Source organism: Paroedura picta, chromosome 4 (assembly GCF_049243985.1).
Source record: "Paroedura picta isolate Pp20150507F chromosome 4, Ppicta_v3.0, whole genome shotgun sequence".
Taxonomy (NCBI): Eukaryota; Metazoa; Chordata; class Lepidosauria; order Squamata; family Gekkonidae; genus Paroedura; species Paroedura picta.
This window is the reverse complement of record NC_135372.1, coordinates 145,661,693-145,681,684: the sequence shown is the minus strand read 5'-3', so window position 1 is coordinate 145,681,684 and position 19,992 is coordinate 145,661,693. Positions and strand designations below refer to the sequence as shown.

General features: G+C 57.1%; 2 protein-coding genes across 2 annotated transcripts; both read right to left on the bottom strand.

Moving 5' to 3' along the window:
• Positions 1 to 1,197: 1,197 nt before the first annotated feature.
• PCIF1 (phosphorylated CTD interacting factor 1) lies at positions 1,198 to 9,254 on the bottom strand. The gene is given in 17 exon segments (XM_077336139.1): positions 1,198 to 2,087; positions 2,545 to 2,657; positions 2,659 to 2,721; positions 2,865 to 2,958; positions 3,167 to 3,351; positions 3,513 to 3,599; positions 4,018 to 4,193; positions 4,378 to 4,540; positions 4,637 to 4,736; positions 6,700 to 6,783; positions 6,868 to 7,015; positions 7,104 to 7,258; positions 7,375 to 7,487; positions 7,653 to 7,793; positions 7,945 to 8,069; positions 8,160 to 8,298; positions 9,030 to 9,254. Coding segments are annotated over 16 exon segments (2,106 nt in total). The 5' UTR covers positions 8,284 to 8,298; positions 9,030 to 9,254; the 3' UTR covers positions 1,198 to 1,852.
• LOC143836695 (uncharacterized) lies at positions 8,746 to 9,909 on the bottom strand. Its single transcript, XM_077336239.1, has 3 exons — positions 9,249 to 9,909; positions 9,026 to 9,128; positions 8,746 to 8,893 (listed from the first exon to the last, which is right to left on the bottom strand). Exons 1-3 carry the CDS (start codon positions 9,907 to 9,909, stop codon positions 8,746 to 8,748), a joined length of 912 nt encoding a protein of 303 aa, XP_077192354.1.
• Positions 9,910 to 19,992: the final 10,083 nt, after the last annotated feature.

The following is a 19,992-nucleotide window of genomic DNA, read 5'->3' as shown; positions in this document are numbered from 1 at the left end:
TCAGGCACATTGAGCAATCCCACACAGCCCATCCCAAATCCGGCAGGGCAGGGCAGGGCAGGGCAGGGCAGGGCAGGGCAGGGCAGGGCAGGGCAGGGCAGGGCAGGGCAGGGCAGGGCAGGGCAGGGCAGGGCAGGGCAGGGCAAGCCCTCCCAGGAGACACGCTTTCCTCCCCGAGGCCTCTGGAAGGACCCCATCCCTGGCCAGGACAGCCACACACCTAGGCTGGCAAGCTGCCTTCCGTGGCCCCGGTGGCTTTGCTGGCCTAGAGTCAGAGTTGGAAGGGAACTCCAGGGCCATCTAGTCCTACCCCTGCCCATCCACAGTGACCCCAATTCCATGCCCAGATGATGCCCCCACCTCTTGGAAGCATGGTGGAGCAGCCCAGCCTGCATGGCGCAGTTGTGGTTTGAGAACATCAGTTGTAGTTTGAGAAGAGGCTGGATCAGACCATGGAGGGCCCATTTGTTCCAATATCCTGGTTGATACAAGGGCCAAGTAGCTCCTCTGGACGGCCAAAGCCCTCCTAGCACTGGGGGGGGGGGGGTTCTGACACTGCCTGCCCCTGGAGGTGGAAACCCCCCAAGCCATCATGGGTGGTAGCCGTTGACTGACATCCTGCATGACTCTCTTGGGCCCCCCATGACACCCTCTGGCAGCATATTCCCCGTTATAATCGCTCTGTAAAGACCTGTGCCACCAGCTCATATGGCGGGCCTGCCAAGGGGCACGGAGACCACAGCCTTCGAAGGCACCTTCCTTGGAATCACCAGGACTAGAAGCCCCCGGGGTCTCCCCTCCACAAACCTGTCTAATCCCCCCTGTTCTTGCTGTCTGCACCTGTGGCCACCACTACCTCCCCTTTGGCAGCCAATCCAGAGTTTAAGCGCTCACTGAAGCGTTCCAAGCCCTTGGATCCCTAACAAGGCGTGTGGGGGGGGGGGGGGAGGCGAGGCACCCTTAGCACTGCTTGAGAGGCCAAACAAGGCCCAGCAGAGGAAAGTTCCTGGAACAACAAGCCAGCCCTGTCCAGGTCAGGCCTTTCCCCCGCAGGTGTCCTCCACAAACAGGAACGGGCTTCCTCGGAGACAGCTGCCCTTGGCCGCTGTGCAGCTCCCGTCCCCTGGGGGGTTTCCATTACGAGACTGAGCCCCAGATCTGCTTCAGCCCAAAGCTGCTGAGGAAACGCACCAAGGGTGGGGAGGCAATGTAATGCTGGTTTTTAATGTTCCTAAGAACTGGGAAATGAAATCAAAAATAGACTTTCCTTTGCTCTGTTGATAGAAGTAATAAAATGGTTAGTGCTGTTAAATTAAATCCTTTAAAAAAAATCTCTGGGAACTCCAAGACAGGCTGGAGCTCCAGGCAGAAATCAGGACAACTACAAAACGGCGGCCACAACCTCTGTACACACGCCACGGAGCGCCTGTGCTCTGCGGGTCAGCCGTCGCCCGCACCCGTGAGAACACACAACTGGGCAAGAAACGAGCGGAGGGCGAGGGGGAGGGCCTGCATGGAGCCGTGGCATCACACGGACACATATTTACAGGATAGACACAGCGGGGTCAGAGGCTCCTGCCCGGCCCAGCACAACACCCCCCCCCCCCGCCCCATGGCAAAAGCAGTCCCAGATTCTGCTGCAGTCCAGAGTCAGCCCCCCCCCCCCGCCTCCTCAGGCCCATGCCATCTGCCACAGCTCTCAGGGAGTCCTCTGGGGAGGGGGCAGCAGGCAGCTGCTCTGGCTCTGGTGGGGGAGGGGGGGGGGCGACAACAAGAACTTTCTCCCCCCAGGCCGGAGGAGCAGGAAAGCCAGGCCTGTGCTGCTCGGCCCGCCTCGGCCTCGCCAGTCCCGCTAATTGGGCGTCGTCTCACGGCTGGTGCTCTGCTCCCGAACGGTCTCTCGGTCACTGTCCGGGGCGGAAGCAGAGGAGGACGAAGACGAGGGGGCCAGGATCCGTCCCGAGTGCTTGCAGGCCGCGACCAGCTCCTGCAGCCGCTCGGCGGTGGGCTCCCACTTGGCAAAGCCGGCGTTGTTTTGCAGGAAAAAGATGGCTGTGTTGTGAACCGCCTTGTAGTACATCTCCTCCCTGCGGCAGAAGAAAGGCGCTCAAGAGCCATGCCCAGCCACAGGGCCTGTGCATCCCAGGCCTGACCCAAACGGAGCCCTGTGGGCAAGGGGGGGGAACAGCGCGGCAGGGAAAGGCTCTGGGGTCTAGACTCTCACGTCCCTCCCCAGCATCACAGACCCATCCCAATGTGCTCTGACTAGGCCATCCACGGGCTACTTGCACCCCCCCCACACACAGAAAGAACCAGCCCACTGTCTTTGGCCCACCCTAGACTAGTTCTTAGCCCAAGGATCCTGACAGGCCGGGGGGGGGGGGTTAAGGGCCCTGCTGGGCCGGGTCTCCCCTCCCTCGGCAGGGCACCAAGGAGAGGGCGTGGCCAGAGGAGCCCAAAGGGGCCGCGGAGGGAGGAGGGCACACGCAGCGGGCCGGCTCTAGAGCTCTTCTTCTGGAGAGGGGGTGCATCTTGGGGGCTCACTTCTTGCAGACGTGCTGGGAGCCGCTGCGGTACTCGTGGTCAAAGGCGGGCAGGATGAGCTGGTGCCGCTTGAACCTGCTCTGCTCCATCCGCATCAGTGCTGGGGTGGGGGGGGTCCCGCCACTCCGGGATGAAGACGATGAAGGAGAGGGGCTCGCTAGACACTTCCAGCAGGTTCTAAGGCGAGAGGAGAGGAGAGGAGGCGGGCTCATTTGGGGGGCCTGCCGCCAGGCTCTTTCCATGGGGGGGGGATCCAAGAAGCGAGGGGAGGGGAGGGGAGGGATGGCCGTCGAGCAAGAGGGCTGGGCCGGGAGCCATACCTCAAAGTGAGACACCATAGCATCCATCAGCTCCTCACAGAATGGAGGGTTGGCCTGAAACGAGCCACTGATGGGGAAGAAATCCAGGCAGGGGCTGAAGGGAAGAAAAAGCAGGCGGCCGAGGCTAGTCAGGGAGGGGGGCACCGAAGACAGGCGGCCTGCCGTGCCCCCTCCCCCCAGCTTCTCAGCGACAGAGCAAAAGCCAAGCTTTTGCAAGTCACCGTCAGGACGCGCCCCCCCCCATCCCCACCCCGTCCTGCGCAGAGAGGCAGCCCCCCCTCTCCCCCCCCAGCAGCACTCACCCTCGTGACCCAAAATACCCGTCTATGTCCAGGAAGGCCGAGCAGTACTGCTTGAAGTAGCAGTTCAGAGGGGAGGCAAAACACTCAAAGCTGACGCCAAAGAGCTTGTGGAGGGCTTCAAAGACGTGCACAGGGAGCGCCCCCTGCAGGCCAGTCCCTTCGTAGAGCCCGACACCAAACATCATCTGTGGGAGGGAGGGAGGAAGGGAGAGAGGGCAACTGACTGCAAGCAGCACCCAAAGGAAACCTGGGCAGGGAGAGGAAGGCAGCGCCCGACGCAGCAGCCGGACGTAGCCTTGACTACCCTGCCCCCACGGCGCATCAGCCCGAGATCAGCTGGACCTACCTGGTATCTGCGGAGGAGGCACCAAACCCTCAGCAAGAAACGCTCAGAGCCCGGGTCATCGATGCAGCTGTATCGATAGAGCAGCCACTGCAAGAGAAGGGAAGGCGCTGCAGAGACCCCTGCGCGGTGGTGTCGGCAGAGTCCGGTGGTAAAGATGCTGGACTAGGGCCTGGGAGACCCAGTTTCAAAACCCCAGTCCAGCAGAGAGATTTGCCGGGGGCCTTGAGCCAGTCCCTGCCTTACAAGGTTGTTGGGAACATTAAATGGAGGAGGGGAGAACACAAGCCTCTTTGGGTCCTCGCTAGGGGAAAAGGGGGAGGTGCAAATCAAGGAAGAACACGCCACCGCCGCAGAGCTGGCAGGAGCAGGCATGCAGCCTTGCTAAGGGAGACCTGCCCTGCCCCTTGGGACAAACACACACACAGAGAGGGAAAGGCAGAGGGAGACCTGCTGCCGGAAGGAGGACCTCGGCTGCCACCAGAAGAGCCACGTGGCCCACACGTACCAACTTGCTGAAGTAGTTGCGGCTCACTTTCACCATCTCGCCTTTGTACCGTACGCAAACCACGTTGTTCTCCAGGTGCATCTCCACGCTGGGCAGTGGCGGGGAAGGGATGGCCAGCCTCACCGGGAAGCAGTAGACAAGCCGGTCCTCAACCTCTGGAGGAGCCTCCCCCTCTGCTGCACAGGGAACCGAGCGGGTCAGCCCCCCTCCTCTTCAGCACCCCCCTTCCAAGTCTCCCGTGCCGGAGCTGCTGCAACCAAGGCCCACCAGGCAGCCACAGGCCTGGCACGGCCCTCGGGGGGCCTGACGGAGCACAGCTGGATTGGTGGTCCAGCCAGTGCCCCTCGCCTTTGCCCCTACCTGAGATGCCGTGCTCCTTGAGGATGGCCAGATGCTTCTCTCGGATGCGCTTGACGTACTCCAGAGAGATGTGGTAGATCTTGCTGCAGATGCCCTCCACGGAGTCCTTGGCTGCAGCTGACACGTGGGGTCCACATTGCTTGCGCAGGTGCTCCAGACGGTCCTGGAGGGAAGGACAGAGCAGTCCTTACACAGACCCCCCGTGGGGCACTCTCAGGCTCTCCCCCCGAGGCCCTGCCAGTGTGGGGGATCCACTGACCATGTAGTCTTCCTTGGAGGCAGAGTGGTCCCGCCGCAGCCAGCTGAAGGTATCTTCCACGTTCCACTTGACCATCTTCCTGCTATCCGGAGAGGCACTCCTGCACCCAAGGCCAAAAAGACTTTACTCCCAGGCCCCTGAACATTTGTCATGAGAAACGCTACAATCAAGGGGGGGGGGGGGGGCGGGAGCTCTGCCCAGCAGCAGCCTCTAGCCCACAGCAGGCTAGCTGTGCCCTAGGCCAAGGGCCCTCTTCCCCCTGCAGGCACCTCTGTTCGGGGTTTGGCCAGAGCCTGATGGGAGCTGCCACACAACGGCTGCTGCAGCTGACCTTCAGCCGCGGAGTGAAGATTCACATGCTGTGGTGGCAGCTGCTGCCAAAGCAACAGTTTTTTTAAAAAAAACCCAACAACAACAACCCCAAGCAACAGCCCATCGCATCTCTAATGGCCAACCAGGGTCCTTGCCAACCACCTCACCATGCCCATGCCGCAAAGGCATCAGTGAGGCTCCTGGGAAGCGGTTGGTGGGTGCCCGGCCCATCGGGACCTCTGCTTTAGGCAGGCGGGGGCCTGGGCTCCACAGCCGACTCTTCTGCTGCATGACAGCAACGGCCCAGCTCTAAGCCAGCAGCAGCTTCTAGGAAGAGACTGAACTGAGCACTGCTCAGGGCTCCCCCAGGGCACCTATCAGATGGCGGGGCAGGGCGGGGGGGATCAAGTTTACCAAGCGACTGGCTAAAGCTTATCCAAATAAAGTTTTTGAACAAGACCTGGACCAAAGGACAGGGTATTTTGGTGGGGAGAGAGGGGAGACTGCTAGGCCGGGGATTCTATTTTTAAAGAGAGGAAAACTTTAGTGTACCTGAGGGACCGCCTCCCTGCCTATGCCCCCAAAAGAGCTCTGCGCTCCTCCGCCACCAACCGGCTAATAGTCCCTGGCCCTAAAGAAGTCCGCCTGGTCTCGACCAGGGCCAGAGCCTTCTCAGTCCTGGCCCCCACCTGGTGGAAGGAGCTCCCAGAAGAGATCAGGGCCCTGACGGAGCTTAAACAGTTCTGCAGGGCCTGCAAAAGGGAGCTCTTCCGCCAGGCATTTGGCTGAGACCAGGCACAACCAACAGCAAATGAAGGGCCCCCGCTCTTCCCCCCCTTCCTCCCAGAACTCCACCAGAGCGCTCTGGACCTGTTGTGCCATTTGCACGGTTGCATTGTTACATTGTTATATTATTATTATTGTTATACTGTTCACTATACTGTTTTCAGTTACAACCACTGTTATTATTATTATTATTGTATGAGTATTAATGAAGACTGTTCCATGTATTGTTTATATGTTTAATGTAAACCGCCCTGAGCCTCCGGGGAGGGCGGTATAGAAATATAATATAATAAATATTATTCATTGCAAGCATGAAAAGGCCTGAGAACTTCCCTAATTTTTCCAATGGAAATATCAGACCTGGGGGAGCACTGAAGGACCTAGCAAATATTTTCATTTTTTTGATTTGCTGGAACACAATTTCAGCAGCACTCAAAATAAAATGTTGAACAATTATAAATTGTTAGAGTCCAATGTTTTCAGCTGGGTGTCTTCCTTAACAGGCTAGTGAGTCTACAACAGTGTTTCTGTGCAAATAATACACCTTCATTCAGTACAGAATTTGCTTTGTGCCTTCAGGTTTTATGTTTCTTACCCCTTAAGTAGTAGATTTGTGTGCCCAGGGCAGTGACAAGGCGCTCCTTCTCAGGCAGTAGGCCTACGTGTGACCCCTTCACTTTTAAGAATCAAAGAGATTTATGCTTCTAAACTTCAACAAATATGCAACCAGTACTGTTTTGTATGCCAAGTTATAAATGATGTATTTTATAGCACAAAAAAAGTCTAGGTTTGATAGGAAAGGAATGATTACGTTCCCCCCCCCCCCAATATTCTTCGGATTTCCTGGAAATGTTGCTTTTCCAGCTTGGGCCATTTCATTCCACCCCCCCCACCCCCCGCTCTCTTGCTCATCTTCATCACAGCCCTTCACCCACCCAACCCTGACAACAACTGAAGGCTCCAACCTGGATTCGATTAGCCTCTTGGCAGCTTCCGCGTATTTGAAGAGTAACTTCTTGGCTTCTTCCCGGAATTTAATCCGGGACAACCTGAGGGACATGCAAAGATGACAAAGGGCTGTCTTCCGTGCCTGCCCCCCCCCAGCCGCTTGCCCCCCCTTCTTTGTACCATACCTGATCGGAATGTCATTCATGATTTCTCTGAACATCGAAGGCGACACCACAGGCTCACAGTCGCTGGGCAACAAGGGGTCCGTCCCTTTGTCCACCACCTTCCGCTCCAGCATCCAGCGGTTGAAGGATTCCCGTGGGGGATCAATCCCTGAGGGGAAAGAGAAGAGGGTCACAGAGGGGTCCTCCAACCCCAGGCTCCATGAAGCCCGCAAGGGACCAGGAGGCGGAGCTGCTACCTTCCCGCTGCTGGCAAAGTTCCCGGTAATGCTGGCGCAGCTTCAGAACCAGCTGGGATCGGAGGAGTTCCACTTCCGGGTGGGGAGGCAGCACCTCGGACGGGGGCCTCTGCTTAATCACCGCATTCGTCTGGACGTCCAGGTCCCAGTACGCCCTGCCGGGGGGAGGAAGCACATTGCAGCCAGGCCCAGGGAAAGAACTCAGTCCTGACACCCAGCAGGCTCCCAAAGAGCACTCCCCCCTCCCCCCCAAAAAAAACTTGTGACTCACTCAGTCGGCCGCAGCAGAGCTGCCTGTTGCTTGTCTTCCCCCCACAAGTTCAAGAGAGGGGTCCTGGGCGTAGTGGAGGAGTTGGGGGTGGGCTGAGCGGGAGGTAGGTCAACCTGGAAAAGCGGCAACATGAGCAGGATCAACCTGGAAGGGGGCGGGGGGCGGCACCTGTCGCACCAAGACAAGCCCTGGCCAGGGGGCAGCACCCCCTTCTGACCCAGCCAGAAACACCAGCCCTCGGGAGGATCCCGGGACAGCGGTGGAGGAGCGCGGCCTACCTTGGGCTTCTTCACGCTGTTCCCGCTGGGCTGGACCTCCTCGGACAGCCTCCGCTTCCGTGACTGGCCTTCAGTGGCGGCCACATCCCCCCCTCCGACATCCACAGGCGCGGGCGCTGCATTTAGACCTAGAGGATCAGACTGGAGGGAGGGCCCGACAGAAGAACCATTAGTCTCCCCGTACAGAGGGCCCGTGGCCCACGCTGCCAGCCACGAGCTCCAAAGCAAGACAGGGAAGCCTCCTGCGCTGGGATGGTTGCCCCCACGCCCCCCCCCCACCACAGGAACTCACAATGACGTCATGCTGCCCCAGGAGTGGCATCTCCCAGAGTGACTGGTTGGTGAAGCGGTTGAAGTAGTAGGGGCGGGTCTCCCGCTTGCTCCAGCACTTCTCCCAGCCAGCCTGCACCAGCTCGTCTAGGGAGGGAGAGGGAGGGAGTCAGGGGCGGGGAAGGGGGAGGGACCCGTGGTTGGCCCCCCTTCTCTCTCACAGCCCCCAGCCATTACCTGGCAAGTCCTGCACCAGCCGGACGGACTTGGGGGAGCTGGGCTGGTTCTGGTGGGACGTGCCAGGGGAGTGGCTCATCAGAGCGGCATCCTCCCTGGAGCTGCCGTGGTTCTCGTTGGCCATGGCTCAGCAGTGGTGCTGGGGATGGGGAAGAGGACGGGAGCATTGCGTCAGCAGGCGGCCAGCATTGTGCCCCCACGGTCACAGGGGCCGGGCACAAGCGCGAGAGAGCGGGGGGGGGGGGGGAGGGCCAATCCCACCCTCACCCCAAGCACTACGGACCACAGCAGGACGCAAGGAGGCCGATCCGGGGAGGGGCGCTCCACCCTCCCAAGCCTGGGGGCCTCCCAGAAGAACTCCGGCCATTCTGGTCTCAGAAGGAGCAAGTCCCCCGAAGGCCTCCCTGCCCCAAATGTTGCCGGTCTTTCAGGTGCTGCTGGACTCCGGCTCTTTTCCACCGCTGCCCAGCGCCGGGCAGGGCCACCCCTCCGGACCAGCCTTGTGCTGCCAGGGGCCCCTGCCCCCCCCCACTGCCCCGCAAGGAGAACCAGAGTCCGGGAGCACCTCGAAGACCCACAAAGGGCATCAGCGGGCGAAGGGGGCTTGGGGGGTCTCGAGGGGGTCCTGTTGCGCTCCTTGAGACCAACCCTGGGCGGAAAGGAGGGGGGGCGAGGGGGGGCAGATCCCCTCCGGGGCGGGCGGGGCCTTTTGCACACGAGGCCGGGAGGGGCATCTGGGCGCCGTCGGGGAAGATGGGGGGGGGGGAGGAGCAGGGCCTGGCGCGCGGGGGCCCCGCCCTCCCTGCAGTCCCGCCCTCCTCCTGCAGGGGGCGCGGCCGCGGGGCTCCCGGGGGGGGGAGGGGTACCCACGGGCGGCGGGGTCTCCGGCGCGGTCGGCGGGCGGGGCTAGCGGCGGCGGCGGCGGGGGGCTCCATGGCGGCGGGGGGCTCCGCGGGCGCGAGGGGCGGCCTGCCGGGACAGAAAGCGGAGGGGGCGCTGGGTGGGGGAGGGGGCGAGGCGGGCCCCCCCAAGGCGGCGCCCCTCCCCCCTCTGCTCCCCCCCGGGAGGGGTCCCCAGCCGGGCACTCACGGAGCGCGGGGCCGGGGCCGGGGGGCTCTGGGGGCCGATCCGCGCCGCGCCGCCATCCCGGGACCGCCTCACCCTGGCAGCCTCCGCCGCCATCTTGCCATCGGGACGCGCGGCCAGCAGCGCGCAGGCGCAGGACACGCCCCGCACCCCGCGCTGCGCACGCGCCGGCCCAGCGGCCCGTCAGCCACCCTCGATGCCGCGCCTGCGCAGAGGGGGGTCGAGGGCGAAGCGCCTTTTCGCTCGGCGCCGTGAGTTCGAGTCCCGCTTGCGCCCGGTCGCCGCCGTCTCCCTGCGGGTGGCCTCCCCGGCCCGTGTGGCGCCAAAGGCGAGGCAGGCGGGGTGCGTCTTCCATCCGCCCGGCAGGCGGCGGCGCCCACGGGGGGGAAGGACAGGAGGAAGAAGAGCGCCGAGGAAGGCCTTGGCTGCCCCGCCAGGCCGCCGCGCATGCGCTGCTCGTCCCGCGGGCGGGGAGGGATGAGAGGAGGGGAGGAGCCGCCTGGCCTGCTTGCCGCTGGGGGGCGCTGCTCTGCTGGTCGGCGCGGACTGCAAGCGCCGCCAACTCCGCCAGGGGGAGCCCCAAGGCCTCGTCCCGGGATCGCTTACGGACACACCCTCTTGGCCGACTCCGGAATCGCAGAGGGGAAGGGTCCTCGGGGGTCATCTAGTCCAACCCCCTGCACTGTGCAGGACACTCACAACCCTCTTGCTCATCCACTGTCACCAGCCACCCCCTTGAACCTCCACAGAATCAGCCTCTCCGTCAGATGGCTCTCCAGCCTCTGTTTAAAAATGTCCAAAGATGGAGAACCCACCACCTCCCGAGGAAGCCTGTCCCACTGAGGAACCATTCTAACTGTCAGGAACTTCTTCCGGAGGTTGAGACGGAATTTAGAATCATAGAATCCTAGAGTTGGAAGGGATCTCCTGGGTCATCTAGTCCAACCCCCTGCACTATGCAGGACACTCAAGGCCCTCTCGCTCATCCACTGTCACCTGCCACCCCCTGGAGCCTTCACTGAATCAGCCTCTCCGTCAGATGGCTCTCCAGCCTCTGTTTAAAAATCTCCAAAGATGGAGAACCCACCACCTCCCGAGGAAGCCTGTTCCACTGAGGAACCGCTCTGACTGTCAGGAACTTCTTCCGGAGGTTGAGACGGAATTTAGAATCATAGAATCCTAGAGTTGGAAGGGATCTCCTGGGTCATCTAGTCCAACCCCCTGCACTATGCAGGACACTCAAGGCCCTCTCGCTCATCCACTGTCACCTGCCACCCCCTGGAGCCTTCACTGAATCAGCCTCTCCGTCAGATGGCTCTCCAGCCTCTGTTTAAAAATCTCCAAAGATGGAGAACCCACCACCTCCCGAGGAAGCCTGTTCCACTGAGGAACCGCTCTGACTGTCAGGAACTTCTTCCGGAGGTTGAGACGGAATTTAGAATCATAGAATCCTAGAGTTGGAAGGGATCTCCTGGGTCATCTAGTCCAACCCCCTGCACTATGTAGGACACTCAAGGCCCTCTCGCTCATCCACTGTCTCCACTGTCTCCCTTGAACTTTCAGAGAATCAGCCTCTCTGTTAGATGTAAATCTTCAAGGATGGAGAACCCACCCCCTCCCTTATTCATGGGGCCTTCTCACCTGTAAGCCACCCCCAGGCCCCATGAAAAGCACAGCAGACTCAGGAGCAGCTTCAAAAGCAGCTGCTCTTTATGCCTTACATTTACAATAAAACATCATTAAAACATTTAAAATTCGAGGAGCACGCCATTTCTGTTTCAGCGTGTATGTGAGTGGGGGGGGGAGGAGGGTTGCAGTTGTTTTAAGGGGTCCATAGCTGAATGTGTTCATAGGAAGGTTGTTCATGGTATTGGTGGAATTTCAGCCAAATCTATATTTGGGGGGCACATCATTAACAGGAGCAAACAGCTGAGAAGGCGAAAGAGCCAGCTCAAGAGCTAATGGTGAGTATCACTTGCTTTCTTACAGTGTACAATACAAGTTAGAGTCCATTAGCACCTTTAAGACGAACATATTGTACGGTTATTCATATGTCATAGATTGTTTCATGTATTGTTCATATGTTCCATGTAAACCGCCCTGAGCCTCTGGGCAGGGCGGTATATAAATATAATAAATAAGTTTAAGGCGTGAGCTTTCAAGTGCAACCACTAACGCCTTGAATAACTCTCTGTTGGTCTCAGAGGTGCTCCTTCAGACCAACAGGGCGACCCATTCTAATCATCTCTTACAGTGTGTGAGGGCCTATAGGCCGCAGGAGAGCGGGGCTGTTTGAGTGAATTTTTAAATTACCTTTTTTGTCTGTGCCTTGCCTTGGCGCTTGGGGGCTGCAGCTACTTGCAACAGCTGATTTGCATCGGCTGGCAGTTTTGCCTGGGGCTGACTGCTGACTCCGCCCTCTGCTGGGTGCCATGACAGGCGCTTGCTCTCCAGAGCTGCTCCAGAGGACTCTTAGGCCAGAGGACTCTTAAGTGGCTCAGAGTTTGCAGACAGAGTCTGGTTCTTCCCGCAATGGATCGAAGCAGCGTGGCTGGCGATGGCCCTGAGGCTGTGACATGCACTGTCCGTGGCATGTTCGCATTTTGACCTCAGGGTAACTTTAAATGCACATGCACCATGCGCAAGTGAGCGGTGCTCCTGGAGGAGAAGGTGCAGGCAGTAGAAGAACGCCTGCCCACACTTTGTTCTAAAAAGGAGGGTGAAGAGTTCTTTTAATGACCTCATGGAGCACTTTTTGGAGGGCAACTGGGAGGGGTGTCTCACCAGTTAGAGGAGAACCCAAGACAAGAGGACAACGGATGGAAAAATGTTACCCAGAGGTGTCAAAAAATGAGATGTTCTGCCCCTCTGATTCTCAGAAATTGTTTCCAGGATCTGCCCGTAGACTCTGGACCACTGGAACAAGGGCTATTTCCCCAGCTCCCCTGAAACTCAGAAGATCTTTCACAAGCATTTGTGGGTGAGAGGACCCAACGTGTTAGGACTAGGAGACGCATGCTGGTAATTGGGGATCCCCTACTGAGAAGAGCAGAAGCCAAAATATGTCGACCGGACTTGTTGTCTCGAGAGGCATCCTGTCCACCTGGCGAGAGAATCGAAAGGGTGGGAAGACTTGAGAAGCCCAAGGACAGATGTCCCTTCCTGCTCATTCATGTGGGAAGAAACGATACAGCCCAATGCAGAGTGGAGCATAAGAAGCGAGACTACGTGGCCTTGGGGGGGGGGAAGGGAAGGGCTTTGGAGCCTGTTAATGGCCGTGGCTCAGGAAGGGAAAGAAAAGTAATGCAGACAAAGGACAGGCTACAACACTGGTGTCATCGGGAAAGGCTTGGGGGTTTGGACCATGATGAGGCTCTTCTTTCGGAAGACGGTTTGCACCTCACGAAGGTGGGGGAAAATGTCTTTGCGAAGAGTCTTGTGGACCTGGAGAGGAGGGGGAGAGAAACATACATTCAAAGGCTAGTTCAATGAAGATAGATAGGAACACTGCAGGTTTAAAGGGAATGGCACATATGAACTTAAGGAAAGTTCAAAAGCTAAAACCCTGGGGTACTCGTATGAAGAATTACGAGGTCTCTACACTAATACTATGGGAATCAAGCAGGAAGAACTAGAAGTCCTAATAAAGGAAGGGGACTATGATCTAATAGGCATTACAGAAACCTGGTGGGAGAACTCTCACAACTGTATTGTATTGGTATGTCTTAATGGGGATTTTAATGGGTTTTTTATGAGGACTTTGTGCCCCACCATGAGCCGTTGTATGGGAGTGGCGGGATATAAATCACATAGATAGATAGACAGACTGACTGACAGACTGGAATACTAGGATTGAGGGGTACACTATATTTTAAAGGGACAGACAAAGAAGGGAGGAGTAGCACTGTACAGAATGTGATTACTTGTGAGGAAGTACATGTGTCTGAGCACGAGAGTTCAGCTGAGAGTCTTTGGGTAAAAATAAAAGGAGTAAGAAATAAGAGTGGTGTTATGGTGGGGTCTGCTATGGACTCCCAGGCAGAGGCCTTGGATGAGATGCTCCTAGACCAGATTGTAAAGTGCTCAGAGAGACAGGACCGAGTGGTCATGGGAGATTTCAATTACCCAGATATCGGTTGGGAGACCAGCTCTGCTAAAAATGAAAAGTCCAATAAATTCTTGACTTGGCTTGCTGACAACTTCATTCCCTAGAAAGTGGAAGGGACAACCAGGGGGTCTGCTGTTTTAAACTTCATTCTTACCAATACAGAAAAACTGGTTGACGGGGTAAGAATTGAGGGCATGCTTGGTCGTCGTGACCATGTGATTTTGGACTTTACAATCTTGGGGAAGAGAAAAGCGGTGTGTAGTCCCACATACAGACTGGACTTCAGGAGAGCATATTTTAAGAAACTTAAAGTTATATTGGGTAGAATCCTGTGGTCAGAAATACTTAAGGAGATGGAAGTCCAGGGGTAGTCAAACTGCGGCCCCCCAGATGTCCATGGACTACAATTCCCAGAAGCCCCTGCCAGCATTTGCTGGCAGGGGCTTCTGGGAATTGTAGTCCATAGACATCTGGAGGGCCGCAGTTTGACTACCCCTGAGGGTTGGGAGTTTCTCAACAGTGAAATATTGAAGGCTCAATCGCTGACAATTCCCTTGAGAAAGAAAACTGGGAGAAACCAGGAAGGCTCCATAAACAGGTTTCAAAAGAACTGAATAATTAAAAAGACTCATTTAGGAAATGGAAGGAGGGCCTTATAACCAAGGAGGAATATAAACAAAGAACCAAGGCTTGTAGGGAGAGTGTTAGAAAACCTAATGCTCAGTATGAGCTTAGTCTAGCAAGAAATGCTAAAAACAGCAAGAAAGGGTTCTTTAGGTATATTCAGAGTGGGAAAAAGAATAGGGACATGGTAGGACCATTGCAGGGACCATAAAGTGACATTGTCACAGGTGACGAAGAGAGGGCTGAACTGCTCGATTCCTACTTCTCCTCAGTCTACTCTTGAGAGGGGAATCGTGCTCAGCATGGCAAAATCATTTCATGTGATGGGGGAGGGGAGTGGTGGCCTAGGATCACTGTAGGGTTAGTCCATAAACACCTAGTTTCTTTAAATGAAACCAAATATTCTGGGCCAGATTTCTTTCATCCAAGGGTGCTAAAAGGACTTGATGTAATTTCTGAGCCTCTGTCTATTATTTTTGACACTTCTTGGAGAACAGGTGAAGTGCCAGAAGATTGGTGTCCCCATCATCGAGAAGGGGGGAAAAGGAGGATCCGAGTAACTGCCGACCCGTCAGCTATAGCTGGCAAAATTTTAGAACAAATCATCAGCTAGATTTCTTGAGCAGCTAGAGCGGATGGCTTTAATTATGAAGGATCAGCATGGCTTTCTCAACAAGTCATGTCAGAGTAACCTTATCTCTTTTGTTGAGAAAGTTACCACCTTGCTAGAAGAAGAAGGATGCCGGGACATAGTTTTCCTTGATTTCAGGAAGGCTTCTGATAAGGTTCCGCACAATATTCTTATTGACAAGATGGTAAAGAACTGGATGACAGATACACCCAAAGGTGCAAGTTGGTAAAATGTGGCATGGATCCTGTTGCTGTTAGGTGGATCGAGAATTGGTGGAAAGATTGCACCCAAGGGTGCTTGTAAATGGTCTGTCGTCTTATTGGAGAGGAGTGACGACTGGCGTGCATTCTTTCCCGAGTTGCGCATTTAGAGGACTGGAGACATATTTTTGTTTGTGCTGAATCAGTTTGAATCTTGCTGGCCACGGCCACCGGGCAGGCGGCTTGAAAGCCAACGAGTCCCTCCACGTCTCTTCTCACTCAGAGGCCTTTGTGAAGCTGAGAGTAACAGAGATGCCAACAGGAAACGTTCTTACCAGGTCAGTATCCCCCAGGAGGGGGGGTCATCTAGGCATTCCCCCCCCCATGCACAAAGAGTTTTAACTCTTGGGTTGCTGGGGAATGGGGCCTTTGAACGCAGAGGGGGGAACCAGGTCTGGCTGTTTCTCCAAGCATTTGAAGCAAAAGGACAGTAGGGAGGTGGCATAGGAAGGGAAATTTGGATTGGAGGAGCAGCTGGAGGGGATCTTTCCCCAATCACCTCCCCTCTAAGTGTATCAAACCCACCCAAAGCCAGGAGGGAACAGCAGGCTACTGTTCCCGCGTGCGTCTCCAGACAAGCACATCTGGTTTTGCTCCAAGCTGTCCTTGGCAGCTGCCGGGAGACTCTGCCTGTCCCGTCCTGCAGGGCACAAAGGAAACCCCGAGTGAGTCACTCCGGCCGGCTATTTCGGGTTGGGAAGCCTTTCATCTCCCTGACCAGAGCCGCTCCCTGACCAGCAGCCACCCAGTTGGTGGGAGGCTCTCCTCCTCCACTTGGCCCCTGGCAGGGAAGTTGCTCTCCACGGATTCCCCTGAGCCACCCAAATGGTCCCAGGTCTGGTTGTCGGGTTTTAGGGTGGAGCCCTGGCGGTCTGAGCCTGGTCCAAACCGTGTCGAAGAGGCCAAAATGAGACTGCAAGCGGGAGAGCGAGCACATTCCTTTTAGGGAAAGGGCCCTGGGAACGAGCACCTGTGCAGCTCCCTCCTGCTCTAGCTCTCCCGGCTGGGGTCGGCCACTCAGGCCAGCACTCAGGCCAGCAGGGGCTTGGGCAGAAGGGGTCTTTCACGTCACCAGAGGTAGCAGAACTCAGCATGGGACTCTCTGCAGGTCCAGCAGATCACAGAATCACAGAAGTGGGAAGGGGCCACACAGGCCATCTAGTCCAACCCCCTGCTCAACGCAGGATCAGCCCAAAGCATCCTAAAGCATCCAAGAAAAGTGTGCATCCAACCTTTGCTTGAAGACTGCCAGTGATGCCACTGAGCCCCCTGCCCTCTCCTCCCAGGATCATCCTTGCCCTTCAGAAGGACCTTAGTGTGACGCAAGAGAAGGGGAGGCAGAACCAACCCCCCCCCCCAGGAAGCCACCAGGAAGGGCTTGAGAGGTGAGGTGAGGGCTTAACTGGAGGGGGTCATACTCCCCTCCACACACCCTTTCCCCCTCCCCCTTCTCCCCTCTCTCTGCCTCCTTCTCAGCCACCCACCAGCCTCACCTCTTCAGCTGTATTCATTACTGAGTTCCTTCTCTGAGGCCCCCCACAGTGGGGGGACTGGCACAGCTGTGACCAAAAAAGGGGGAAAGGAGGCAAGCAAGAAGAAGAATGGCTTTTTTTTGGGGGGGGGGAGAGCTTTTCACTGCCCAAAAGAGTCTCAAAGCAGCTTCCAATCACCTTCCCTTTCCTCTCCCCACAGGTAAGGTGGGCCTGAGAAGGCTCTGAGAGAACTGCTCTGTGAGAACATCTCTAAGAGAACTGTGACTGGCCCAAGGTCACCCAGCTGGCTGCATGTGGAGGAGAAGGAGTGGGAAATCATATTGGGATAAGAAGCTGCCACTCTTAACCATTACACCATATGTGAGAAAGATAACCACAAAACACAAAAAGGAAATATCAAGCATTCGGCCTGGTGGAGTGGGCTGCCAGTTGAGATCCAGCCCTGACGGCCGGTGAGTTCCACAGGGTCTGCAGAACGGCTCTCCTCCGCCAGGCTTCCCGCTGAGCCTGTGGCTGTCTGAGAAGCAAACGGGCCTCCCTCCTCCTCCTCCTCAGCTCCCCACTCCCCATTTTAGACCATCCCAGTCCAGCAGACAGAGGGGAGGGGGCTGTTTTTCACTGTGTTTTTAGTATTGTTAACTGGGGCAGTATAGAAATCTAATAATACGTTCAAATGTGCTAAAATGTCTTTTAAAAATCACATTCCTCTGGTTCTGCATATGTGCCTATGCCTGGTATAAAAAATCTGAACAATCAAATCTCCAATGGTCAATCAGAAGCCTGGCTGGGAAAAAGCCCCGCTTGGCTCCTCCCACTTCTGGAAAGCACATGATGGGCACTAGGAAACGCAAAGGCAGATGCCAAGATGCCCACATAGGGACCCCTGACCAGAGGGGACGTATTTGGAGCAAGTCTGGCCCCCAGAGGCAGGAAAGGCCCTGATGAGAAAAGGTTGACTCCGAGGACTGCTGACCTCATGTTGAGAAATTCATGGAGATTTGGGGGTAAACTCTAAGAAGGTGGGAGGCCAGGAACCTCAGCAAGATAGAAATAGCACAGAGTTAGGGATCCCAGCCTCCAGGAGAGACCTGGGGTTCCCCAGAACTAGAGCTCATCTCCAGACTACGGAAAATACTGGAAGGGAAGGGAAGGGAGCATGTGAAGGGTGGGCGCTACTCAAACAAGAGCTATTGCATGCTCAATCCATGACTATCCCAGAAAGACGAAAACACTGCAGGAGCTCTAAGAAGCCTATTTGGATGAACAGAGAACTTCAAGAGGAACTAAGAAAGAAAAGGAAAATGTCCAGGAAATGGAGGGAAGGACAGAGCTCTAAAGAAGAGTACCTACAGGTTACTAGGCCTGTAGATCAATCTTCAGAAAGGCCAATGCTGAGAGTGAGCTAAGATTGGCCAGGGAAGCCCATTGTAACAAGAAAAGATTGTTCAATTATGTGAGGAGCAAACATAAAGTAAAGGAGGCAATAGGCCCACTGTTGGGTACGGATGGACAAACTCTATCAGGGAAAAAATGTTCACAGTCAGAGTAGTTCAGCAGTGGAATAGGCTGCCTAAGGAGGTGGTGAGCTTCCCCTCACTGGCAGTCTTCAAGCAAAGGTTGGATACACACTTTTATTGGATGCTTTAGGATGCTTAGGGCTGATCCTGCGTTGAGCAGGGGGTTGGACTAGATGGCCTGTGTGGCCCCTTCCAACTCTATGATTCTAGGATTCTAGACAGTCCCCCTGGATGCTTTGGAGGGTGGCCTCTATGGCCACGTACCCACTGAGGATCCCTCCCCAACTCGACCTGTGTCTGGCTGCTCTCCCCTCCTGCCCCCTCCCTCTGCCTTAGAGTCCACTTCCCAATCAGCCGTTTTCTCCAGAGGAACTAATTTGGGCCATCAGGAGATCTCCAGGCCTTGCCTGGAGACTGGCATCCCTAGTTTCCTCCAGCCAAACCGGTTGCTGGAGACCCTTCAGAAGGGGAGGGGGAGGCCCCTGTTTGGCCTAAAGGCACAGCTGATCTCTGGGAAGGCAAGTCCGGCCTGACCCCCTGCCTGGCTGGGGGTGGGGTGGGGGTGGGATTTAATTCCTAGCCTATGTCAGGTTCCCATACGTGGGGGGTGGTTGGGGGGGGTGCCCTGGTTCCAGCTGGCCCCAGAGAGGGAGCTTAGCCCCGCAAGCCGCTTTGGCAGCAGGGAAGGCATCCAGCAGGCCCCGCATTCCAGAAGGACTCAAGAGGTGGAGCGAATTCCAGGGCTGGTTTGCAGCCGCAAGAGAGACTTGTGCTCTGGCCCCTGGGAGGAGGAGGGGGAGAGGGAGGGGGGGTGCTGCAGGAAGGAGTGCGGGGGAGGGGGGAGGGGGTCTTTTCTGTCCAGCCGCTGGTTTGCAAGGGCAGCCGGTCAGGGGCTCCCCCTTTTTCTTGCAGGAGCTCCAGCTGCCATCCTTGGCCCAGGCTGGCCCCTGTTAGTCCTTGGAGGGGAGACGAGGCAGAGGCAGCCAGGGCCAACCCCCCCCCCCCCGTCCAGAGGGTCCAGGCCAGCTCCATCGCAGTGGATTTCTGAAGCTAAGCTGGCCCGACCCTGGGGGGGAGGGTTTCGCTGGGTTAGGGACCCAGAGGCAAGCAGTGGCTGACCACCTCTGTTCTTCTCCGAGCCCAGCCTGATCTTGCCCGATCTTGGAAGCAGAGCAGAATCGGCCCTGTTCAGAATTGGGATGGGAGAGACACCCCCCCCCGCCCCGGGCAGCCCAGGGTGGCTTCAGAGAGGCAGCCAATGGCCAGCCCCCTACGGACACCTCTTGCCCTGAGAGCCCCTTGGGCCGGCCACCTGCAACGTACTGGGACGCATTTGCCCTCTCAGGGGGCCTGGGACCCTCGCCTCCCCCTGTCCTGGTCTGCCTTGGCCCTGAGGCAGTGGCTTGCCAAGCCCAAGGGTGGGCTGGCCTCGGAACAAGAGCGGGAGGTGGTCAGTCCCGCTTTTCAGTTCCTGAAGGAGTCCCAAGTGGCTTACAAGCCCTCTTCCCTCCCTCTCCCTGCAACAAGGGAGAAGGGGCTGAGAGAGTTCTGAGAGAACTGGGACTGGCTCAAGGTCGCCCGGCTGACTGCAGGTGGAGCAGGAGGAGGTGGGACTCCAACCCAGTTCTCCTGGGGAGAGGCCGCCACTTTGAAGCCCAGGGCCTGCTGGCCCTTGAGCTGGAGGCAGAACTCCGTATCTGGCGCATGTGGGGACCTCGGTTCATCCCCTGCAGGAGGGTCCTGCCGAAGCCCCTTTGCCTCGGACGCCAGCCTCCTGCAGGGGGCGGATGTGTGGGTGGGCCTCTCCCACATCCCTGGAGGACTGCGCCACTGAGACACGTGACGCTTCATGCACGGAGATCAACAGCCTTCCCTGACACCCTGCTGGCTTGCAAAGTTTAAACAAAGAAAGTCTAAAAGGCTTCGCATAAACAACCCAAGTTTTGACAAACGCAGCAGGAAGCGACTTGCCCGGCCCGGCCTCTGCACTCCTTGCATGCGTGGGCTGAGAGTTGGGCGGCGGCCGGGCTGGGTTTGGGGATTAGTGGAACCACCTGGCGGGGACCAGGACTCTGGCATCGGGGCCCTTGATGGTCTGGGCCAGCACGCAGGGC